Below are 20,886 nucleotides of genomic sequence, written 5' to 3'. Positions count from 1 at the left end.
TAGCAAATTAAACTTACCACAAATACTGCTAGTGTAAGTGTCCATTGGTACAACCACTTTGGAGAGTATATAGGAATATTTGACAACATCTAGCAAAATTGGAGATATGTAAGCATTATAACCAAGTGACTCCATGAGTAGGAGCATGTCCTATGGAAACCGTCATACAGGCACTCAAGGAAACATGTTTAAGAGTGTCCATCACTGATTATTTTAATAACAAATACTTGGGGGGAAAGGAGACTGGATAAATAAATTGTGGTACATTCACACAGTGGAACACTATACAGCAGTGAAAATGAAGGGACTAGGGCCTATATGCACCAGCATGGATGAACCTAACAAGGAATTGTGAGTGAAAATTCAAGTCACAAAAGGATACTAGACAATAATACCATTTATATAAAGCTTTAAAACATGCCCAAAATACTATATATTGTTTTGGGATAAATAAACTATGACATTAAAACATAAAATACAATCTCTTCTGAAGTGATAAAGTGGGGATACATAATCAAGGAAGGATTCAAAAAGGACTTCAATTGTATTCTCAATGTTTTATTTTTTAACTTCATGGTACATACACAGACATTTATTATATTTTACTTTACTTTTTTTTTTTAAGATTTTATTTATTTGACAGAGAGAGAGTGCACAAGCAGGGGGAGCAGCAGAGGGAGAGGGAGAAGCAGGCTGCCCGCCTAGCAAGGAGCCTGATGCGGGACTCGATCCCAGGACCCCAGGATCATGAACTGAGCCGAAGGCAGATGCTTAACCGACTGAGCCACCCAGGCGCCCTATACTTTAACTCTTTAAGATAATTACTGTTAAAGATAGAAGAATGTCCTACAGGGAAGTCTTACAAATAGATTAGTGAAAAAATTTAAAAAGAAATAGCGAAATATATGAGCACACAATTTCTGAATAAAAATTTATAAATAGATGGTCAATAAGGAGTGTATGGAGGGGGCGTTATTCTTGTTAGTAATCAAGTCAATGAAATGTAAACATCAATATGACACTTTATACCACTTACAAATATGGCAGAGACTTTTTTGAAATTATAATATTCAAGTAGGGCACATGAAACGATCACTCTCACAGATTTTAGTAAGAGTGTAAATTGGTATAAACATCCTCAAATGTGGGGCACCTGGCTGGCTCAGTCAGTGGAGCATGTGGCTCTTGATCTCGGTGTCGTGAGCCCAAGTCCCATGTTGGGCATAGAGCTTACGTTTAAAAAAAAAAAAAATACGACAACAACAACAAAAGAAACCCAAAAATTTCTCAAATGTAATTTGGTGATAAATATTAAAAGCCTCTACGTATGCATACTATTTAACCTATTAACTACCTGAATAGTAATCCTAGGGAATTAATCAGAGGATAGTCATCACCTTATTAATTATAGCAGTGAAAAATTAAAACAATGTTAAAGTCACATAGCAGTTTGATTAAATAAGTCATGAATGTTTTAGGCAGTTACTAAAAATCACATTGTAAAAATGCAGACATAACACTTTAATGTTAAGTTTAATAAGCAGGCTAGAAAATACAAATGAGTATAATCCTAATTTTTGAGAATATGTAAGTACATATATATAATACATAGGAATGTATATGTAGAGAAAGTTGGAAGATTTTTGTAGTAGTCTGCTTAGGCTGCCATAACTACCACAAACTGGGAGGCTTAACCAACAGAAACTTCAGGGCACCTGGCTGGCTCGGTCAGCAGAGCATGCAGCTCTTGAACTTGGAGTCATGAGTTCAAGCCCCATTGGGCATAGAGCTTACTTAAAAAAAATAAAACAGGGGTGCCTGGGTGGCTCAGTCGTTAAGCGTCTGCCTTCGGCTCAGGTCATGATCCCAGGGTCCTGGGATCGAGCCCCGCATCGGGCTTCCTGCTCAGCGGGAAGTCTGCTTCTCCCTCTCCCACTCCCCCTGCTTGTGTTCCCTCTCTTGCTGTGTCTCTCTCTGTCAAATAAATAAATAAAATATTTAAAAAAATAAAATAAATAAAATAAAATAAAACAAGAGGAGTTTGTTTTCTCATTGTTCTGGAGGCTGGTCCAAGATCACAGTGTCAGCAGGGTTGGTTTCTTCTGAGGCCTCTCCTTGACTTGCAGAAGGCTACCTTCTTCCTCACTGTGTCATCCCTCAGTCTGTGTTGTTTGTGTCCCAATCACCTCTTATAAGGATACCAGTCGTATTGGACTAGGACCTATCCTATGACTTCACTTAACCTTTATTACTTCTGTAAGGGCCCCATCTCCAAATACAGTTACATTCTGAGGTGCTGGGAGTTAGGAGTTCAACATCTGAATTTTGATGGAACATAATTCCGCCCATAATACCTATATGTCAAAATATTAACTAGATATGTCTAAGTAATTTTAAAAATGCTTTTTTATTAAAATGAGATCTTACTATACTAATGATAAATAGGACTCTTTCAATCTCAGTTGAGGTCCCCCAAACCAAGAATAATACAGAGATGCCAATTTCTATCTCTTTGTCCTTAAATGTGGTGCTAAGTCACAACTATTGAGCACGCACCCACTTCCTACCTGTAGAAGTAAAATGTGGAGGATGGAGGAGTAGAGAAGGTAACCCTTTGAAGAGAGTCACTGGAGCACTTCAGCATTTCCTCCCTCCAAGGGTCTGAAGAGAAACTGCTTCTTCCTCCCTCAAGAGAACTAGGGCAGTTGCCAGAGTCTGTGGAATGGATGCTGATGTTCAGATAAATAAGCCCCAGGTATTTGTTATTCTGTTGTTATGCTCAAGATTTAAATTCTTAGCTTAAAAAAAAAATTTTTTTTTAACACTGAAGACAAACTTGGGACTCCTGGGTGGCTCAGTCAGTTAAGCGTCTGCCTTCAGCTCAGGTCATGATCCCAGAGTTGTGGGATCGAGTCCCGCATCAGGCTCCTTGCTCAGCGGGGACCCTGCTTCTCCCTCTGCCTCTTTCTCTCCCCCTGCTCATGCCTGTGCTCGTGCTCTCTCGTTCTCTCTCTCTCTCTCTCTGACAAAACAAAAACAAAAACCAATGAAGACAAACTACAGGAGGCAGACACTGTTGTTTGTTTACCCCATGGCTGTTTCTCTTAATTATTGCCACAGAAACACATTTTGCTTGGGGGGCTATGTGGGGAGTTACAGGGAATGAATCATGGTGGTTTAGAGAATGACTTGCTAATTTTACCTAAATGCCTTAAAAAGATCTTTCATTTTCCTTGCAGATTAATAATTCCAGGGTAAGATTGGTTGAAGAGATCTTTGTCAAAATCACCCAATATGAGACTAAAGCCCCTAGTATTCACCATACCTTTCATTATTTTTTTCTCTCAGGATAAAGATTAAAATAAATAATTTAAGAACTATAATTAAACAAACAGCCCAATTTGAAAATGGGCAAAAGACTTAAACAGACTTTTTCCCGAAGAAGATAAACAAAAATTCCATAAGCATATTGAAAGACGCTCAACATCAATAATCAGAAGGGAATGCAAATCAAAACCACAGTGAGGGGCACCTGGCTGGCTCAGTTGATGGAGCATGCAGCTCTTGTCTCCGGGTTGTGGGTTTGAGCCCCACATTGAGTGTAGAGATTACTTAAAAATAAAATCTTTAGAAAAAACACAATGAAATACCATCTCACACCCGGTAGAATGACATATATATATACATATGTATATATGTGTATATATATGCGTATATATATCCTTTTTTTTTTTTTAGTAGGCTTCTTGCCCAACATGGGGCTTGAACTCACAACTCTGAGATTAAGAGTCACATGCTCTACCAACTGAGCCAGCCAGGCACCCCCAGAATGACTATTATATTTAAACAACACCAGAAAAAAACAAGTGTTGACAAGGATGTGAAGATTGAAATGCTTGTGCACTGTTGGTGGGAATGTGAAATGGTACAGCCACTGTGGAAAATGGATTGGTAGTTCCTCAAAAAATTAAGCATAGAATTACCATGTGATCCAGAAATTCACTTCTAGCTATATGACCAAAAGAACTGAAAGGAGGAACTCAAAACAGATTTTTTTTTTTATACCAATATTCATAGTACCACTGTTCACAGTAGTCGAAAGGTGGAAACAACCCAAATGTTCAACTTTAAAAAAGGATGGACTTCTAATGCATGCTACAGCATGGATGAACCTTGACGACATTATGCTCAGCGAAATAAGCCAGACACAAACAGCAAATATTATATGAAGTACCTGGAATAGGGAAATTCACAGAGACAAAAGATAGAACAGTGGTTACCAGGAACTGGGGGGGTGGGAAATGGGGAGTTGCTATCTAGTGAGTACAGGGTTTTCATTTAGAATGATGGAAACATTCTGGAGATGGATGGTGGTGATGGTTCCACCACTATGTGAATGTTCTTAATACCACTGAAGTGTACACTTAAAAATGGTGAAAATGGTAACTTTTACGTTATATTTTACCACAACAAAAGCAGTCTTAAAAAGTGATGACAGTTAATTGTTTTTTATAAGTAAGATATGTGTGCAACTTTTTCAGAAAATTAAACTTTGCATTGTTGCAAATATGTACTACTTGCAATTTCTTGAGGCAATTATGCCAATTTACTTTTAATGTTGCATATGAAGCCATTTCAAATGAAATGATAAAATTATAAATAATTGTCATTATTAAACCAATTGTTTTTGTCCCAGGCAAGGCTATAAAAAGGGTCCAAATAGTTCACCCCTTTGAAGCAGATTCTAAGTGAGGGTCAATCTCTTAGTTGATGCCCACTCCATGACAAATAAAAAAAAAATAGGGTGGATCCAGATCTCCCCAGACATTTGGGAAAAAATAGAAGAATGAGAAATATCATAAGACTGCAACAGGGATGGTGCGTGGAGCACCGTCGGCCAGGCGGGCCAGGAGGCGGGGTGTGCGGGCCAGTCGCTGGGCTCTTCGAGGTGCAGTAGAGCCTATGAGGTGAAGATGAATGACGGTTGTCCTGATGTTTTCCAGAAACTGCTCACAGGATGGCTCTGATAAAACCACTAGGAGCACAACTGCATGTAATGAGCATATAGGTAGCTGCAGATGAATATTCAAGTGCAAAACTGTCGTTAAAATTCATTGCCTCAAAGGCATGCAATTGGAAGGAAAAAAGAATTGGTCAAGAAGACATGAAACAGATGAAGATTAATATTTTATTTAACATTGATCACCTCACAATAAATTATGTAGAAAAATTAAAAAAAAAAGACTGCAACAGGGATTATGTGATATTATTTTGGTTGTAGAATATAAAGAGGGCAAAATAACCCTTTGAATGATTTTTCTATAAGATAGATAGATGTAAAAAAAACAAACAAACATGAGATTTACTGTCTTCATGAATTTTAAGCGTGCAGTATAGTATTGTTAGCTATATGCACATTGTTGTACAGCAACTGCTAGAACTTTTTCATCTTGCATAACTGAAACTCTATACCCATTCAGTAGCAACTCCTTGTTTCCCCCTCTTTTCTAGCCACTGGCAACCACCATTCTGCTTTCTGTCTCTATGAATTTGACTACTTTAGAACCTCATATAAGTGGAATCATGCAGGGGTGCCTGGTGGCTCAGTGAGTTAAGCGTCTGCCTTCGGGTCAGGTCATGATCCCAGGGTCCTGGGATTGAGCCCCACGTTGGGCTCCCTGCTCAGCGGGAGCCTGCCTCTCCCTCTGCCTCTCCCCCTGCTAGTGCGCTCTCTCTCTCTCTCTCTCTCTTTCTCTCAAATAAATAAGTAAAATCTTAAAAAAAAAAAAAAAGTGGAATCATGAAGTATTTGTCCATGACTGGTTGATAAGCTGTATATTTATTGTTCAGTGACAACCAGCATTCATTCCCACCACCTCTATTACAAGGGTCTTGAAACTCTATTTTCCAGATCCTCTTGCCTCCAGGGTCCTGTGTTTAATCTATATTTTGCTAATAAAATACACTCACCATGCTTTGGGAAACCTGAGGAGAGCGAAAGATGTTCTTCCTCTGCCAACAGTGGTATGCAGGCTTAAGCAGATGTGAGTTTTCTCAAGGGTTGACAAGACTGCATTCCACTGCTTTTAAGCAGATGCAAGGAATTTGTGACTTTGGCAGTGGTTTCCTGACTTGTGGGTGTTATCGGAAACTTTCTGACCTCTGGATTAAGGTATGTGATGACCTGAGCCGAAGACAGATGTTCAACCAACTGAGCCACCCAGGTGCCCTTTTCTGGTTCTTATTTAAAAAAAAAGAAAATCAACTTTAGGGGCCAAGACAATTCAAAGGGGAAAGAGTAGTCTTTTTAGCAAGGGTGCTGGGACAACTGGATAAACACATGCAAAGGAATGAAATTGGACCCCTACCTCACTCTATCTTCAAAAGTTAAATCAAAATATATCATAGACCTAAATGTTAGAGCTAAACTATAAAAGTTTAAGATTTACATAAGTGTAAATCTTCATGACCTTGGACTAGGCAATGGTTTCATAGATATGACAAGCAACAAACAACCAAGGGAAAAATACAAATTGTGCTCATCAAAATTAAAAGCTTTTGTGCTTCAAAGGACACCATCAAGAAAGTGAAACTACAACCCACAGAATGGAAGAAAATATTTGCAAATTATATATCTGATAAGGATCAAGTATCCAAAATATTTAAATAACTCTTAACAACTCAACAGCAGAAAGACCCAAATAACCCAATTTTAAAATGGGCAAAAGCATCTGAATAGACATTTCCCTAAAAAAAAGATACAAATGCTAACAATCATATGAAAAGGTGCTCAACACTGTTAGTCATTAGGGAAATGCAAATCAAACCCACAATGAGAGGGGTGCCTGGGTGGCTTGAGTCGGTTGAGCGTCCAGCTCTTGGTTTTGGTTCAAGTCATGATCTCATGGGTCGTGGGTTGGAGCCCCACATCGGGCTCCCTGCTCAACGGGGAGTCTGCTTGAAGATTCTCTCCCTCTGACCCACCTCCCACTCTCTCTCTCAAATAAATAAATAAAATCTTTTTAAAAAAATGAGATACTATTTCAAACCCACTAGAATGGCTAGAATGAAAAAGGCAGATATAACAAGTGTTGACAAGGATGTGGAGAGACTGGAATCCTCATACATTGGAGTGAGAATGAAAAATGTACAGCTGATGTGGAAAAGTTAAACATAGTTCCCATATGACCCAGCAATTCTGCTCATACATATATACCTAAGAGAATTGAAAACTTAGATCTACACAAAAAATTGCACACAAATGTTCATAATAGCATTATTTATAATAGCCAAAGAGTGAAGTACCTGTTTTTTTTGTGAGAAGTCTGTTCAATTTCTTGCAGATTTTTATTGTTTTGGAAATAGGTGTAGTTGACAAGGTTCACATAAAATATAACTACTAACCCTCCACCTCTCAGTGCTGAACCCTGGGATTACAGGGAGCCAAGTTTCCTGCACCATCTGCTATGTTAAAACATGTAGAGAAGAACCTGTTGGAAGTGACATGAATCTACAGTCTAATACCTGCATTTTAATCAGGATTGTTACTAGTGATTGCTTTATTCTTTTATAGCAATTGGTCACTGTAATGCTCATAATCTGTTGGTCTCCATAGTGCTTGTATGAATACAGTGGTCAAATCTGTTCTTTCACACCACTGAACCTGCTTCACCATCAACCTGCTTCTCATTGTTTTATCCCTTCCCCTTCGCCCAGGCTTGGCAGGCTGGCTGCCAGAGCGTCTCAGGTGACCTGAGAGAGAGTTCATTGATGCAAGAGATCAGTCAAGTGAGTAGCATCCTTTGGGCAGAGATAGAACTTGGCTCTCTTGGTACTTTTCTGGTTTGAAATATCTACGAATGTATGCTAGGACAAACTCCTCAAAACTCTCCATCTGGGCCTCCTTTTCCATGTTCTCATGGAATTGATGAATCAAGGATTGATGAATTAATTGTGTGGACGTTTGTCAGTGAAGTCTCCCTATGGTTTGCTTTTGGACAGAAAAAAAAAAAAAACTACATGGATAGAAAAAAAACAAGATTGGATAGTCTCCTTTGGAGAAGTTTAACAATTGGGATGGATCGCTAAATCTGAGTTACCCATTGAGAGCCACTGGCTGCCTATTGGTCATGGCAGCGACCAACAGATTTGTAAGGAGGCCAACATAGGTGAGTGGTGCCTGTGCACCAGGGGGTGCCCCGTGAGCCTACCTTACCCAAAATAATAGATTGAAAGGTGGACTGAAGTTTTCATGGAACACTTCCTAGGCAATGCCATTTCAATAGACAAATGATGGCATCTACAGTTCCTGAGTCCTCTTAGGAAGGCAAATTTTGTAGCTTTGTGTTAAATTTTTTCTAATTAAGTTTTGCCAGCATTCTGAGCTTTTCGGTTATCATGGCTTATCCCGTTTTTAGGGCTCTCTGAATCAACAGAATCTCACACAATGATATTTTCCAACAACTGGATGAGGACTCATGGGGGTGTCTGTAAAGGCTCCTACCAAATTCTTCAGAGTAATTTGGCTGATAAAAGATAGGATGCCGGGGCGCCTGGGTGGCTCAGTTGGTTAAGCGACTGCCTTAGGCTCAGGTCATGATCCCGGAGTGCCGGGATCGAGTCCCACATCGGGCTCCCTGCTCAGCAGGGAGTCTGCTTCTCCCTCTGACCCTACCCCCTCTTGGGCTCTCTCTATCTCACTCTGTCTCTCTCTCAAATAAATAAATCTTTAAAAAAAAAAAAAAAAGATAGGATGCCAAAGGGTGCCTGGGTGTCTCAGTTGGTTAAGCATTGGACTCTTGATTTCGGCTCAGGTCATGATCTCAGGGTCATGAGATAGAGCCTCCCATCGGGCTCAGCGCTGGGTGTGGAGCCCGCGTAAGATTCTCTGTCTCCCTCTCCCTCTGCCCCTCCCCCACCACGCATGGTGCATGCGCACGCGCACTCTCTCCCTCAAAAAAAAATGAGGTGAATAAGCAGGTGCTATCCATCATGTGTCAAAGGGAATGTGTCAATGGGCAGGGTCTGGGGAGTGACAATCAGTAACTGAAGGAAAGGGAAACTAAAGTTGGCAATTGTTGAGGAAGCAGTGGGGGCAGGAGTCAGGAACTCAAAAATTAAGTCCTAACAAAGGAAATGAGGATTGAAAGAAGATACATTCTCTGTTCTCTGCTCTTGGATCCGGGATCTTCTCTGTGCAGACAGATGGCTCCTGGGTCTACATCTCTGGCTGTGACTTTTTTCCTTAGATTAATTCTTTCAAATCACATGTTCTTTATACTATCCAGTATAAATGGAACACTTTTATAGGATGCAAATAGAAAGGGAAGGAAGTACATGTCCTGGTTTTAACCAGTCAGAGGAGCAGAAATTACCCCTGGCCATCAATGGGGAGATAGATTTAGACATCATACATGTATTAAAAAGTCTGTTAAGGGTGCCTGGGTGGCTCAGTTCGTTAAGCGTCTGCCTCCGGCTCAGGTCATGATCCCAGGGTCATGGGATCGAGCCCCGCATCGGGCTCCCTGCTCGGCGGGAGTCTGCTTCTCCCCCTCCCACTCCTCCTGCTTGTGTTCTCTCTCTCTCTGTCAAATAAATAAATAAAATCTTTAAAAACAGAGAGAGAGAGAAACTGTAATTATGTGACCAGCTGGGAGGTCGGCAGAGGCACTGTGACAGCAACCATGCGATGACACGGCTTCGCTACCACTCAGCGGTCTTCACAGCTTTCTCTCGGGGCCCTCACAGAGGAAGACACAGAGGTATTTAGGCTATGCCAAGAAAAGGGAACCAGACCCTCAACGTCGTACTAAAATAGGGCTTACTTCTTGTTTTTGGCCGCTTTGTGTGACATATCTCATGGATCGGTTTTGTGCTTAACTATTATGTAAGTGGTTATCACGGGTCAGCCAGATTTTCAGTTTATTGACATATTTGGAGATAATAGCAGCTTTTCCATTTTGAGACCAAAATTTTCAAATTACCTGTAGATGAGGATGAGTCTCTAGTTCATGTAGCAAACCAATACAATAATTTGATTTAGAGGTGTTTTTTTTTTAAGATTTTATTTATTTGACAGAGAGAGACACAGCAAGAGAGGGAACACAAGCAGGGGGAGCGGGAGAGGGAGAAGCAGGCTTCCTGCTGAGCAGGGAGCCCGATGCGGGGCTCAGTCCCAGGACCCCGGGATTATGACCTGAGCTGAAGGCAGATGCTTAATGACTGAGCCACCCAGGCCCCCTAGAGGTTTTTTTTTTAAGTCATCTCTACACCCAACATGGGGCTAGAACTCACGACCCCAGGATCAAGAGTTACATGCTCTCCTGAGTGAGCCAGCCACGTGCCCCGGTTTAGGTTTTTGTTTTTGTTGTTTTTGTCTTGCTAAACTCACAGTCCAGGATCCCAAGTGGACATGTTGGAGACTCAGTGTTTGGATGTCCGTGTGTTTACCGTTTGCCATTTGGTTGGCGGTACCTTATGTTTTTACCTATCACCTTACTGTGCTTCCGCCTAAACTATAAGTCCTAAGGGAAGAAACCATGTCTTTGTCTTTGTCTTTTTGTTTTTGAATCTTCAATACGAGTATAATAGTTTGTGAAAGTAGATACACAAATTTCTATGGCAGACATCAGATATATACATCCAATACTTGAAAAAAAAAAACTTCTAGTATGGAAAAGTTCAAGCATAGCCATCATCAACACACCATCTGGCATTGTCTAAAGTCTGTTTCATGGATGTATAAGATGAAGGCTGGGGAAAGATATCAGTTAAATGTGTGCTTTCTCTTTCCTAACAGAAAAAGCAAAATACAATACACGAGGGGGAAGACACTGTTGTAAGAATTACACAGCAGCCAGAGAGAGGAGAGGCTCCTGGCCTCCACAGCCAGCATTATATAAGCAATGATGAGCTGGGTGTGGGCCCAGGTGAGGGTCCTATAGAGCAGTTGCATCGGCCAGGATCTGATAAACAAGCGGGCAAAGGTATGAATCAGGTAATCAGCCTCCACCATCAGAGCCCAGCAGAGGAAACCGAACACCTGTCCTGGATGGAGTCCATGCCACCAGGCCGAGAAGGCAAACGTCTGCAGCAGGGGCCAGGCCCTGCCGTGCTGGAATACAAGGCGTCTGAGCCACTGTGCTGTGCTTTGGTTCCATTTTCTCGTGAACAGGGAAATCCTGTGGGTTGTTTCCAGGGTCCAGATGTCCGCATCAGGAATGTATCCCTCCTCACCAGGGCTCTGACCAAACCCCGGCCCAAAGCCCGCAGCATGGAGGAGGGCGTCATCCAGGATCCAGCAGGAGTAGTAGGTGAGTTTGAAGAGCCCGGCTGTGGACCACATGACATGGATGCACTGGAGTTGCCCGCAGTCAGTCAGACCTGCTCCTGCACTCACCACCTTCCCCAAGACCACCTTTAGGCACTCGAGGCCCAGGATCTGCAGACCCCTCCAGCTCAGAGCCCAGACAGAGTGCCTGGGACACAAATTGCTGGACCTTTGAACACGAGCCTGAAATTTCTGGAAGGAACATAGGGGGCCTCCTAGGAGAGCAGGGAAAAAGAGCAAGTAGCTGAAATAGGGCAGTGCCTTACACAGATGCTCAGACAACGAGCTTCTTTCCCTGATGCCTCTCGATGCTGCCTTCACTTTTCCCTCACAAATGTCCAGAGAGAGGGATGTGACCCTCTGGGTCAAGAGCATGAGGGAAGAAAGAGTGATGCAGAACCTGAAAGAGATTTATTTAAAATGTGAAAATGCTCCATATTTATTTCATCCCATTCCAGTCCCTCACACATGACCCCACAGCGAACAGCCACTCTGAACAATGGAGACCGATGTCCTGCCCTGCTGTGCCCCCACAAAGACTCTTGGATTAATTCACACCACAGGCTACTCTGGGCAGGATCAAAAGGTAAATGGGGAAATGAATCATTAGAGAGGCAATTAAAAGAATGTAAAGGAATATTGTGGGGGAAATATTGTTAGGATATTTCTAAGAACGGCTTCTATAGATTAGAATGAGGGACCTGGGAGAAATTTGCCATGGAAGGAACAAAAATTTAGTACTGAAGAGACTATAGGAAGGCGAAGATTTTAAATATGAACCGGTCCCTGTCAGTAAGATTCTGTAGGCTTTGGGATCTGTGCTCAGGAACGGTGAGTCAAGCTCGGGGTTCAGGGTGTGCACTGAGTCATTAGCAATTTGAGGTGTGTTCTTAACCAATCACCTGAACTGCTCCTGCCTCAGTGTCACAAGGTAGAAGAGATCCTGCTGGCAAGATTATTATGGAGAAGATTAATGAAAATTGTATGATATTCTCTACAATCAGGAACGCTGTCCTATGGAGAGAAAATGGCAGTGTTTCCCACATGCCCACAGTTTCCATCTGTGAGTCTGAGGATTTAAGGACAACTGACCTCCTCACCTGACTTAAACAGTAAGCAAAGTAGCCTCCAAATACCACCAACCCCTGTTCGTACACCTGCTGTTGTGGGCTGAATGTGTTTCCTCCCAATTTCATACGTTGAAGCCCTAACCCCCAGTACCTCAGAATGTGACTGTATTTGGAGATAGGGTGATTAAGTTAAAATGAGGTCACCGGGGTGAACCCTAATCCAGTATGACTGTCGTCCTTATAAGAAGAGGAGATTAGGACACAGACACAAACATAGGGAAGACCAGGTGAGGACACAGGGAAAGACAACCATCTACAAGCCAAGGAGAGAGGCCTCGGAAGAAACTGAACCTGCCAACACCTTGATCTTGAACTTCCAGCCTCCAGAGGAAGTAAATATCTGTTGTGTGAGCCACCTCATCTTTGGTACTTTGTTATGACAGTCAGAGCAAACTACTACATCTTCCCATTTCAGCTCTGGCTCAGCCTTCTTCCCATTGACCAGATCCTGTTCAGCTTGCTCCTTCAGCCCCTATCAAGTCCCAGCTTCTTAATGAAATCCTAATTCACCACACCCCAGTCAGTACTCCCCACCCCCTACCGCCTGCCATCTTGCCTCTTCTTCCAAGAAGCAAACCCTAAAGCCTTTGGTGAACACAGTGAGGATAAAGAAAAGGATTCTGGGTGTGGCAGGGATGGCAGAATGAGTGAACCAATGGCAAACTAGAATCAGAGAGGGGACCCGCCTCAACAGGTCACAGCCCCTGTTCTCTGAGTGACCACAGACCCACACCAATTGTGGTAACAGAGGAAGCCAGGGACCACAGGCCTCAAGATTGCAGAGATACCTGTTCTCCCCTAATCTGGGTGATCTCACTGACTCATGAAAACACTTCTCTAGACTGTAATTAGTGCCTGATTCTGTTTCCTAGACTGGGTAACTACCCTTCTTCTGGGAGGAGGAAACAGCTGAGTCTCAGTGAAAGCAAAACCCTTGCGTAGCAGCTTCCATAGGAAGGCAGAGAAGGTTTACAGTGGATTTTTACCTTCCCGGTCCTGCTGAAGGGGAGGAGAGGATTCTGGCTATGTGTCTAAACCACCCGCTCCGAGTTGAGCAAACTGTGCTTAGTCACTTCTGGGCAGACCTCATCTGTGGGCCCTGAGGCTCCTGGTTCAATGCCCTTTTCAAGCACAGTGATAAATACAGCAAAGTGCCAGGCACTGTGTGACATGGGCAACACATGGTAGTTATTTATAGTCATATAATTACATTTATATTAATTATCTCAAACTTAAGAGTCTTATAAGACTGGTATTCTTATACACACACATATACATATACACATACCCACACACTGGTTTGGGTTTTTTTTAGGAAAAAAAACTGAGGCTGAGAGGTTAAATGACTTGCTTAAGGTCACACTGCTCCAATGTGCAAGAATTCGGATTCAAACTCACTTCTACCATGGTGCAAGCAAAGCCTTGGCTGGTTTAGTACGGCCAAGTGAATAGGCAGCTTTACCTCGTGGAAGCACGTTCTTGCAGATAGTATTCCGTATAGTGCAGCCCCAGGTGACACAGCGTCTGCCAGCTCATCTGAAAGAAGAAAGCCCACCTGTGGACATCCCGTGGGCCAAGCCAGGAAATCAGAACCGTGGCCCACAGAGCAGGGATGAGGACAAGCACAGCGAAGGAACCCATAGCGGCCAAGGCCAGGGCCCCCCCTCCAGCCAGGAGAAAGAGGTACCTAAAAGAGAAAGGACAAGTGTGAGACTGAATTGGTGTGACAAAGGAGTCACTTCAGATGTCATTCTGGATAACCCAATGGAGGTAAACCCCATGTACCACCTGAAGAAGCCATACCGTAATCACCCCAAAGTCTTCCTTTTGTTTTTCTGAAGGAAAGAACCGAGGGAGAAAAAGCCAGAGTCCATTTGAAAACGACTATCTCAGGAGACAACTTTTTAAAAAAGATCTTATTTATTTATTTGACACAGAGAGAGAGAGCATGAGTAGGGGGGAGGAGCAAGGGCAGAGGGAGAAACAGACTCCTCGCTGAGCAGGGAGCCCGATGCTGGGCTCGATCCCAGGACCCCGGGATCACGACCTGAGCCGAAAGCAGACACTTGACCGACTGAGCCACCCAGGGGCCCCTCAGGAGATGAATTTTGATTCCTACCTTAGTGATCCTGGGAACCTCTCTTTGATGTCCACCACTCTAGTGGGAACAACACCTCTGACAATCCTGTGGGTGATAGCTCCAGAGGTTTCCTGGTGGGGACATCTTAAAAATCTAGTGGCTTGCTGCCTGAATGAAAAGTGTTGTAGATCTAGTGTCAAGGATCTAGGAGAGCTCTCTAGACATCGCCTCATCAAGATGAGCCTCTTCCCTTTTCGCTGGGTTGCACTGCCCTGAACCATTCCAGAGACAGTGGGAAAGGGGATTCCGTCTCTCTCTCTAAGTGTTTGAAAACTCAATTAGAAAATCTTTATATGTGGGGCGCCTGGGTGGCTCAGTCGTTAAGCGTCTGCCTTCGGCTCAGGTCGTGATCCTAGGGTCCTGGGATCGAGCCCCACATCGGGCTCCCTGCTCAGTGGGAAGCCTGCTTCTCCCTCTCCCACTCCCCCTGCTTGTGTTCCCTCTCTCACTGTCTCTCCCTCTGTCAAATAAATAAATAAAATCTTAAAAAAAAAAAAAAAAAGAAAAGAAAATCTTTATATGTGCTCTTAATCCTCTCGACTGCACTTTCAGATCTTAGGAGTTGGTGGTTTTTTTCATGTTGTTAAAGACGCACATCAGTGGTTTGTGGAAACTACCTCTCTTGGAAGCTGTCAGATGCCCTGAGGATATGCAGAGACCTGGGAAATTTCACATGATAAGGACTCAGTTCTTCTTTCTCATGACCCCACAATCCAGACTCACATGCTTTCCCAAAGGAGTCAGCCGGGTGCCCCTGTTTGTTTTAATTGGTGCCAAATTAATAAATCTGAATGGAGAGGTGTGAAAATAGGTACTGACTCCTCAGGGATAGGAAAATAGAGTCAAAGCGGCCTGTGTTTTCTTGACCATCAGAGGGTACATGTCCTGGCCCTGTGGCACAGTGACATCCACACATGGGTGAGCGAGTCTTTCTGGGGAGCAACTGGTAGGTGCCCCAGTGTGAGAAGCTCTATCACACAAGGCCTGGGCCATTCCTGTGCTTCTCTTTGACCTAACCCACCCCAATTAACACTGTGGCCCAAGACTTTACCTCCTTGCCGTGGAAAAATGAGCGGAACACGGATTCCTTACACAGTGAAGCCTAAAGTGGCAACTGCCCTAAGGCTTTGTCAACATTAAAATGTCTACACATGAACAACACAGGATACTTGATATACGGAGTGCTTATTTTATTCTAGGCATTGTGCTAATAATCCCTGTATAAGAAATATCTTTATGTAATCCTTAAAATAACCCCATGAGATAGGCATTATTATTTCCATTTCATGGATTAACTTGGAGAGAACTTATTCACATACACAAGGACAACTCAGGAAGGGAGGGACCCAGGACCCACCAGGCTGTCTCCAAAGCCAACAATCTTACCCCAATGGGAATTAACCTTTGTTTTTGCACTTGTTTTGCTTTCTTATTTGTGATTCTTTCTCAATAGGAAACTTTTTTACAACGCCCCCCCCCCCCCAACTGCCCCTATCTCCTAAATGAAGGTAAGGGCCATCAACCAGTTGTGAACGTGTAATAACATACCACAGTTCAGTCAAACTCAGAAATTCTAACTGATAATTAGATACAGCTGGATTTTACTTAAAAATCCTCAGTGTATAAAAATCTTAATTTCTAAAATAAGTGAACTATTAGGAGGTAGCCCTCTGGCAACGGATTTTCATTTTACAAAAGGATATTCCACAAACTTCTTTAAAAACAGGGACCGTCTCAAGGGGTCTGGGTGGCTCACTCGGTTAAGCGTTGGACTCTTGGTTTCGGCTCAGGTCTGATCTCAGGGTTTTGAGATCAAGCCCCGTGTCAGGCTCTGAGCTCAGCACGGAGTCTGCTTGTTTTTCTCTCTCCTTCTCCCTCTGCCCCTCCCCCTTGCTCTCTCTCTCTCTCTCTCTCTCTCAAATAAATAAAATAAAAAAGATTTTTTTAAAGATTTTATTTATTTATTTGACAGAGAGAAACACAGCAAGAGACGGAACACAAGCAGGGGGAGAAGGAGAGGGAGAAGCAGGCTTCCCCCCGAGCAGGGAGCCCGATGCAGGGCTCGATCCCAGGACCCTGGGATCATGACCTGAGCCAAAGGCAGACGCTTAACAACTGAGCCACCCAGGCGCCTCAATAAAATAAATCTTTAAAACAAAAAACAAGGACTGTCTCTCGTGTATAGAATCTACTAGCTAGATCTAAAATCATTTCAATCAAGTTGTCAAATCTCTAGTGACAATAATTTTTAAACCCTAGATTGAGACATAGCTAATCTAACATAATTTGTTTTGACTTAATTCCATTTCTCTGAGAAACCATACAAGGCATTTAAAAAATCAGTTATATATTTAACAAAATTTATTTTATTGAAAATGATAAAATGCCATGAACTTAAGACTGTTCAAGAACATGTAGGACATATGGTGGGGGTACAGATATATCTGATTGGGGAATTCCTGTACCATCTCAACAGCTATCTCTCCCCAGAGTTTATTTTTATCCTTTTCCCATTTAATGGGAAACTTTGAGTCAATGGAGTCATGATGTCAATTTCCAGTCTCATTTCACTCTATTAGAGATACTCATGACCAGGGCGCCTGGGTGGCTCAGTCGTTAAGCGTCTGCCTTCGGCTCAGGTCATGATCCCAGGGTCCTGGGATCAAGTCCCACATCGGGTTGCCTGCTTGGCAAGAAGCCTGCTTCTCCCTCTCCCATTTCCCCTGCTTGTGTTCCTGCTCTTGCTCTCTCTCTCTCTGTCAAATAAATAAATAAAATCTTTAAAAAAAAAAAAAAGAGAGATACTCATGACCAAACAATCAATAATCAGTGGTAGTGATAATCACTTAAAAACAACCGTATAATTAATTATTTAATCTTCATGTCTACAGGCCGATCCATGCTTTTTGACCTACTATGGTATTCATAGTTGTAAGAGCAAAATGAGCCCTTAAACCTACCTGGCATGGGTGGAAAATGAATCCATGACGCAGAGATAATTAAACAGAAGTGCAAAAGGAAAAGCAGCCCCTTGATAAAGTGATACAGGATGGAGGAAGAACCCCTGAAGCCAATCCATTGTGAACTGGAACAAAGACACTGTTCTTTCTAGAGTCCTTAACTGGTGCCTTCCTGTAAGAGATGCCTCAACCAGGCTCTCTTTGAACTTTTTATATGGCTCAGGAAGGCCTGGGTGAGTAAAGAGCAAACAAAAGCACCAGCCAGAAGCTGCATAAAAGTTGGCTTTCTGATAAAGGGAACTGCGCTATAGAAACCAAAACACATTCTGGTGTTCTATTAAGAATGTACGGAAAACATTGCTTTCAGAAGTTCTCATTTCGTTTAGTTTACATACTGCATTATTTGCCTTTCCAGTCATCTGACTGTCATATTTTCTTCACTAAGTTAATGAAAAATCTCATTTTCCAGTTGTGGACAGATAACCAGCCAGCTGGGGAGGGTGAGCGAGGACATGAGCATGAGAAAGGGAAGCAGGTTCTCAAAGAGCAGGAAGATTCCTCCTCCCAACCACTGCTGTCTTCCTTATGCTATATCTTTCTCTTTTTTTTTTCATAGTACCTATCACCACCTCTTCTCTATTTTTCAATTAGTTTATTGTCTGTCCCCTGCTACAATGTGAGCTCTACAAGGGAGGAACTTTATTTTGTTTATTGCTGTATCCCCCTGCACATAGAACAGTGTTGGGCGTATGCTATGTAATCAGTAAATACCTGTTAAACTTTATAAGGTTTTAAGGAAGTGAAGTGTAGAGAAGAACATTTAAGGAGAAGCTTTTCTTCGGAGTGTGGACAAGAAATACAAGAGACACTGCCTAGAAGCAAGAAAAGAACAGGCCGTCTCTTGGCTGGTAGAGTCCATCTACTGAGCCCAGAGTATTACAGCGATGTACCTGACTGGCCATTTCTCATCTTTGAAGACACATGCAAGAGCAAGCAACCTTAAATAAAGGACAGGAGAGGGCGTGTGGGTGGCTCAGTTGTTAAGCATCTGCCTTCGGCTCAGGTCATGATCCCAGGGTCCTGGGATCGAGCCCCACATCGGGCTCCCTGCTCAGCGGGGAGTCTGCTTCTCCCTCTCCCACTCCCCCTGCTTGTGTTCCTGCTCTTGCTGTCTCTCTCTCTGTCAAATAAATAAATAAATCTTTAAAAAAAAAAAAAGGACAGGAGAGTAGAGCCTGATACAAAAGCATCCTAAGGACAAGGACCATCTCTTAGTGAGAGATAGCTCTGCAAAGAAGAAAAAGCAGAGAGAGAATCTCTTATTAACTAGGGGACTCTGAGCTAAATCCCTTCTCTTGGAGACTGAGCTCCTTGATAAAAAAAATTACATATAATAATGCCCATCTCAACAGAATGGTTATGAAGATTAGATAAAGTATGGAAAGCATGGAGCCTAAAGCTGGTTGTTAAATGTAGTTGAAAGTAAAACAGTTGGATAACAATAAAAATGGTAGCATTATTGGGCTACCATTTTGTGATAGACTGGTGCCAAGCACTAGGAATATAAAGATGAATAAGACATGGCCCCTGCCTTCAAGCAGCTTTCAATCTACGAGGGAGATGGAAATGGCAATGAATACTTTCATCAAAAAATGACAGGTGCAGTATACCATGGGTATCCTGTAGTGGGTAAATAAAAAAGCAATTATCTGCAGTGCTTAAATTGGCTCTGGAAGGAGGTTTCCAAACAGATGGACAGCTTATTCTAGGCCACAGGTGGCACAAAGATCTAGATGAACAGTAGAACAATGAATAAGCTCACACAATATTGAACATATTAAAATGTAATCACATCCCTCATTAAATTTAACTGTTAGGTACAGAGGAATTGAGTTGCAGTTAATTTTTAGGGAAAAAGGTTATGCTTTGGGGCACCTGGGTGGCTCAGTCTTAAGTGTCTGCCTTTGGCTTAGGTCATGATCCCAGGGTCCTGGGATAGAGTCCCACATCTGGCTCCTTGCTCAGCGGGGAGCCTGCCACTCCCCCTGCTTGTGCTCTCTCTCTGTGTCAAATAAATAAATAAAATCTTAAAAAATAAAAAAAACAAAGTTATGCTTTTTGTTTTTGAATTAAATATTTTTTAATTTTTAAAAATTTAAAAATTTATTTATTTGTCAGAGAGAGGGCACAAGCAGGAATTTATTAATTCCTACTTGTACTTTTTGTTTTGGAATCAGTACATTTTTAAAAAAGATTTTATTAGAGAGAATGTGTGCGTGTGTGCAGTGGGGAGGGGCAGAGGGAGAGGGGGAAGCAGACTTCCCACTGAGCAGGGAGCTGCACTCTGGGGCTTTGGGGCTCAATCCCAGGACCCTGGGATGATGACCTGAGCCCAAGACAGACACATAACCTACTGAGCCACCCAGGTGCCCTTGGAATCAGTACATTTTATTTTCAGGTCTCAAACAGTTTGTAGGTCCCTAGAAAGCTTATAGGCACTAGACACTGTACCTAATGTTGATAAAATGGTCCTTCTTATAAGCATGCTGTGATGGTTAATTATTGTATCAACTCAGGCTATACTGCTCAGTTGTTTGGTCAAACACCAGTCTAGGGCACCTGGGTGGCTCAGTTGGTTAGGCGACTGCCTTCGGCTCAGGTCGTGATCCTGGAGTCCTGGGATCGAGTCCCGCATCGGGCTCCCTGCTCAGCGGGGAGTCTGCTTCTCCCTCTTCCCTACCCCCCTCTCATGTGCTCTCTCTTTCTCTCTCTCATTCTCTCTCTCTCAAATAAATAAAATCTTAAGAAAAAAAAAAACACCAATCTAGTAGTTGCTGTGAGGTTTTTTGTTTTTGTTTTTAGATGAGATTAACATTTAAATCAATACTTAGAGTAAAACAGATTACCATCCAAAATGTGGCTGCACCTCTTCCAATCAGTTGAAGTCCCTAAGAACAAAGACTGAGGTTTCCTAAAGAAGCAGCAATTCTACCTCCAGATTGGGTCAGAGAAACCCTGAGTTTCCAGTGTGTGGATTTTGGATTTGAGACTGCAACATCAACTCTTCCCTGAATTTCCAGCCCATGGGTCTACTTGTACAAATTTCAGGTTTTCCAGCCCCCATAATCACATAAGCCAATTCCTAAAATAAATGTGTGTGTGTGTGTGTGTGTGTGATCTCCCGTGCTTGTGTTTCTCTGGAGAAGTCTAATACACATGCCCTAGAAGTCTTTCAAATTAATTTAGACAGAAATTGCTTGAAAATGAGTAAGTGCTTATATGCTTGGGGACAAAAGAATGTTCTCAATTCATCCATATCTTTATCCA

General features: G+C 42.5%; 1 protein-coding gene across 1 annotated transcript; it reads right to left on the bottom strand.

Moving 5' to 3' along the window:
• Positions 1-10,765: 10,765 nt before the first annotated feature.
• Positions 10,766-17,678, bottom strand: MBOAT4 (membrane bound ghrelin O-acyltransferase MBOAT4). Its single transcript, XM_036107107.2, has 3 exons — positions 17,560-17,678; positions 13,922-14,146; positions 10,766-11,729 (listed from the first exon to the last, which is right to left on the bottom strand). Exons 1-3 carry the CDS (start codon positions 17,676-17,678, stop codon positions 10,766-10,768), a joined length of 1,308 nt encoding a protein of 435 aa, XP_035963000.2.
• Positions 17,679-20,886: the final 3,208 nt, after the last annotated feature.

The sequence above is a fragment of the Halichoerus grypus genome, chromosome 3 (assembly GCF_964656455.1).
Source record: "Halichoerus grypus chromosome 3, mHalGry1.hap1.1, whole genome shotgun sequence".
NCBI classification, from domain to species: Eukaryota; Metazoa; Chordata; class Mammalia; order Carnivora; family Phocidae; genus Halichoerus; species Halichoerus grypus.
Note: the sequence above shows the minus strand (reverse complement) of the source record. Positions and strands in the feature narration are given on the sequence as shown.

Coding starts and splice junctions, on each gene's coding strand:
- MBOAT4 (XM_036107107.2), bottom strand. CDS start 17,678: ATGGATTGGCTTCAGGGGTTCTTCCTCCATCCTGTATCACTTTATCAA. Junction 14,147..17,559: donor TCATTTTCCACCCATGCCAG/GTAGGTTTAAGG, acceptor TTTCTCTTTTAG/GTACCTCTTTCTCCTGGCTG. Junction 11,730..13,921: donor CAAGAACGTGCTTCCACGAG/GTAAAGCTGCCT, acceptor AATCTCTTTCAG/GTTCTGCATCACTCTTTCTT.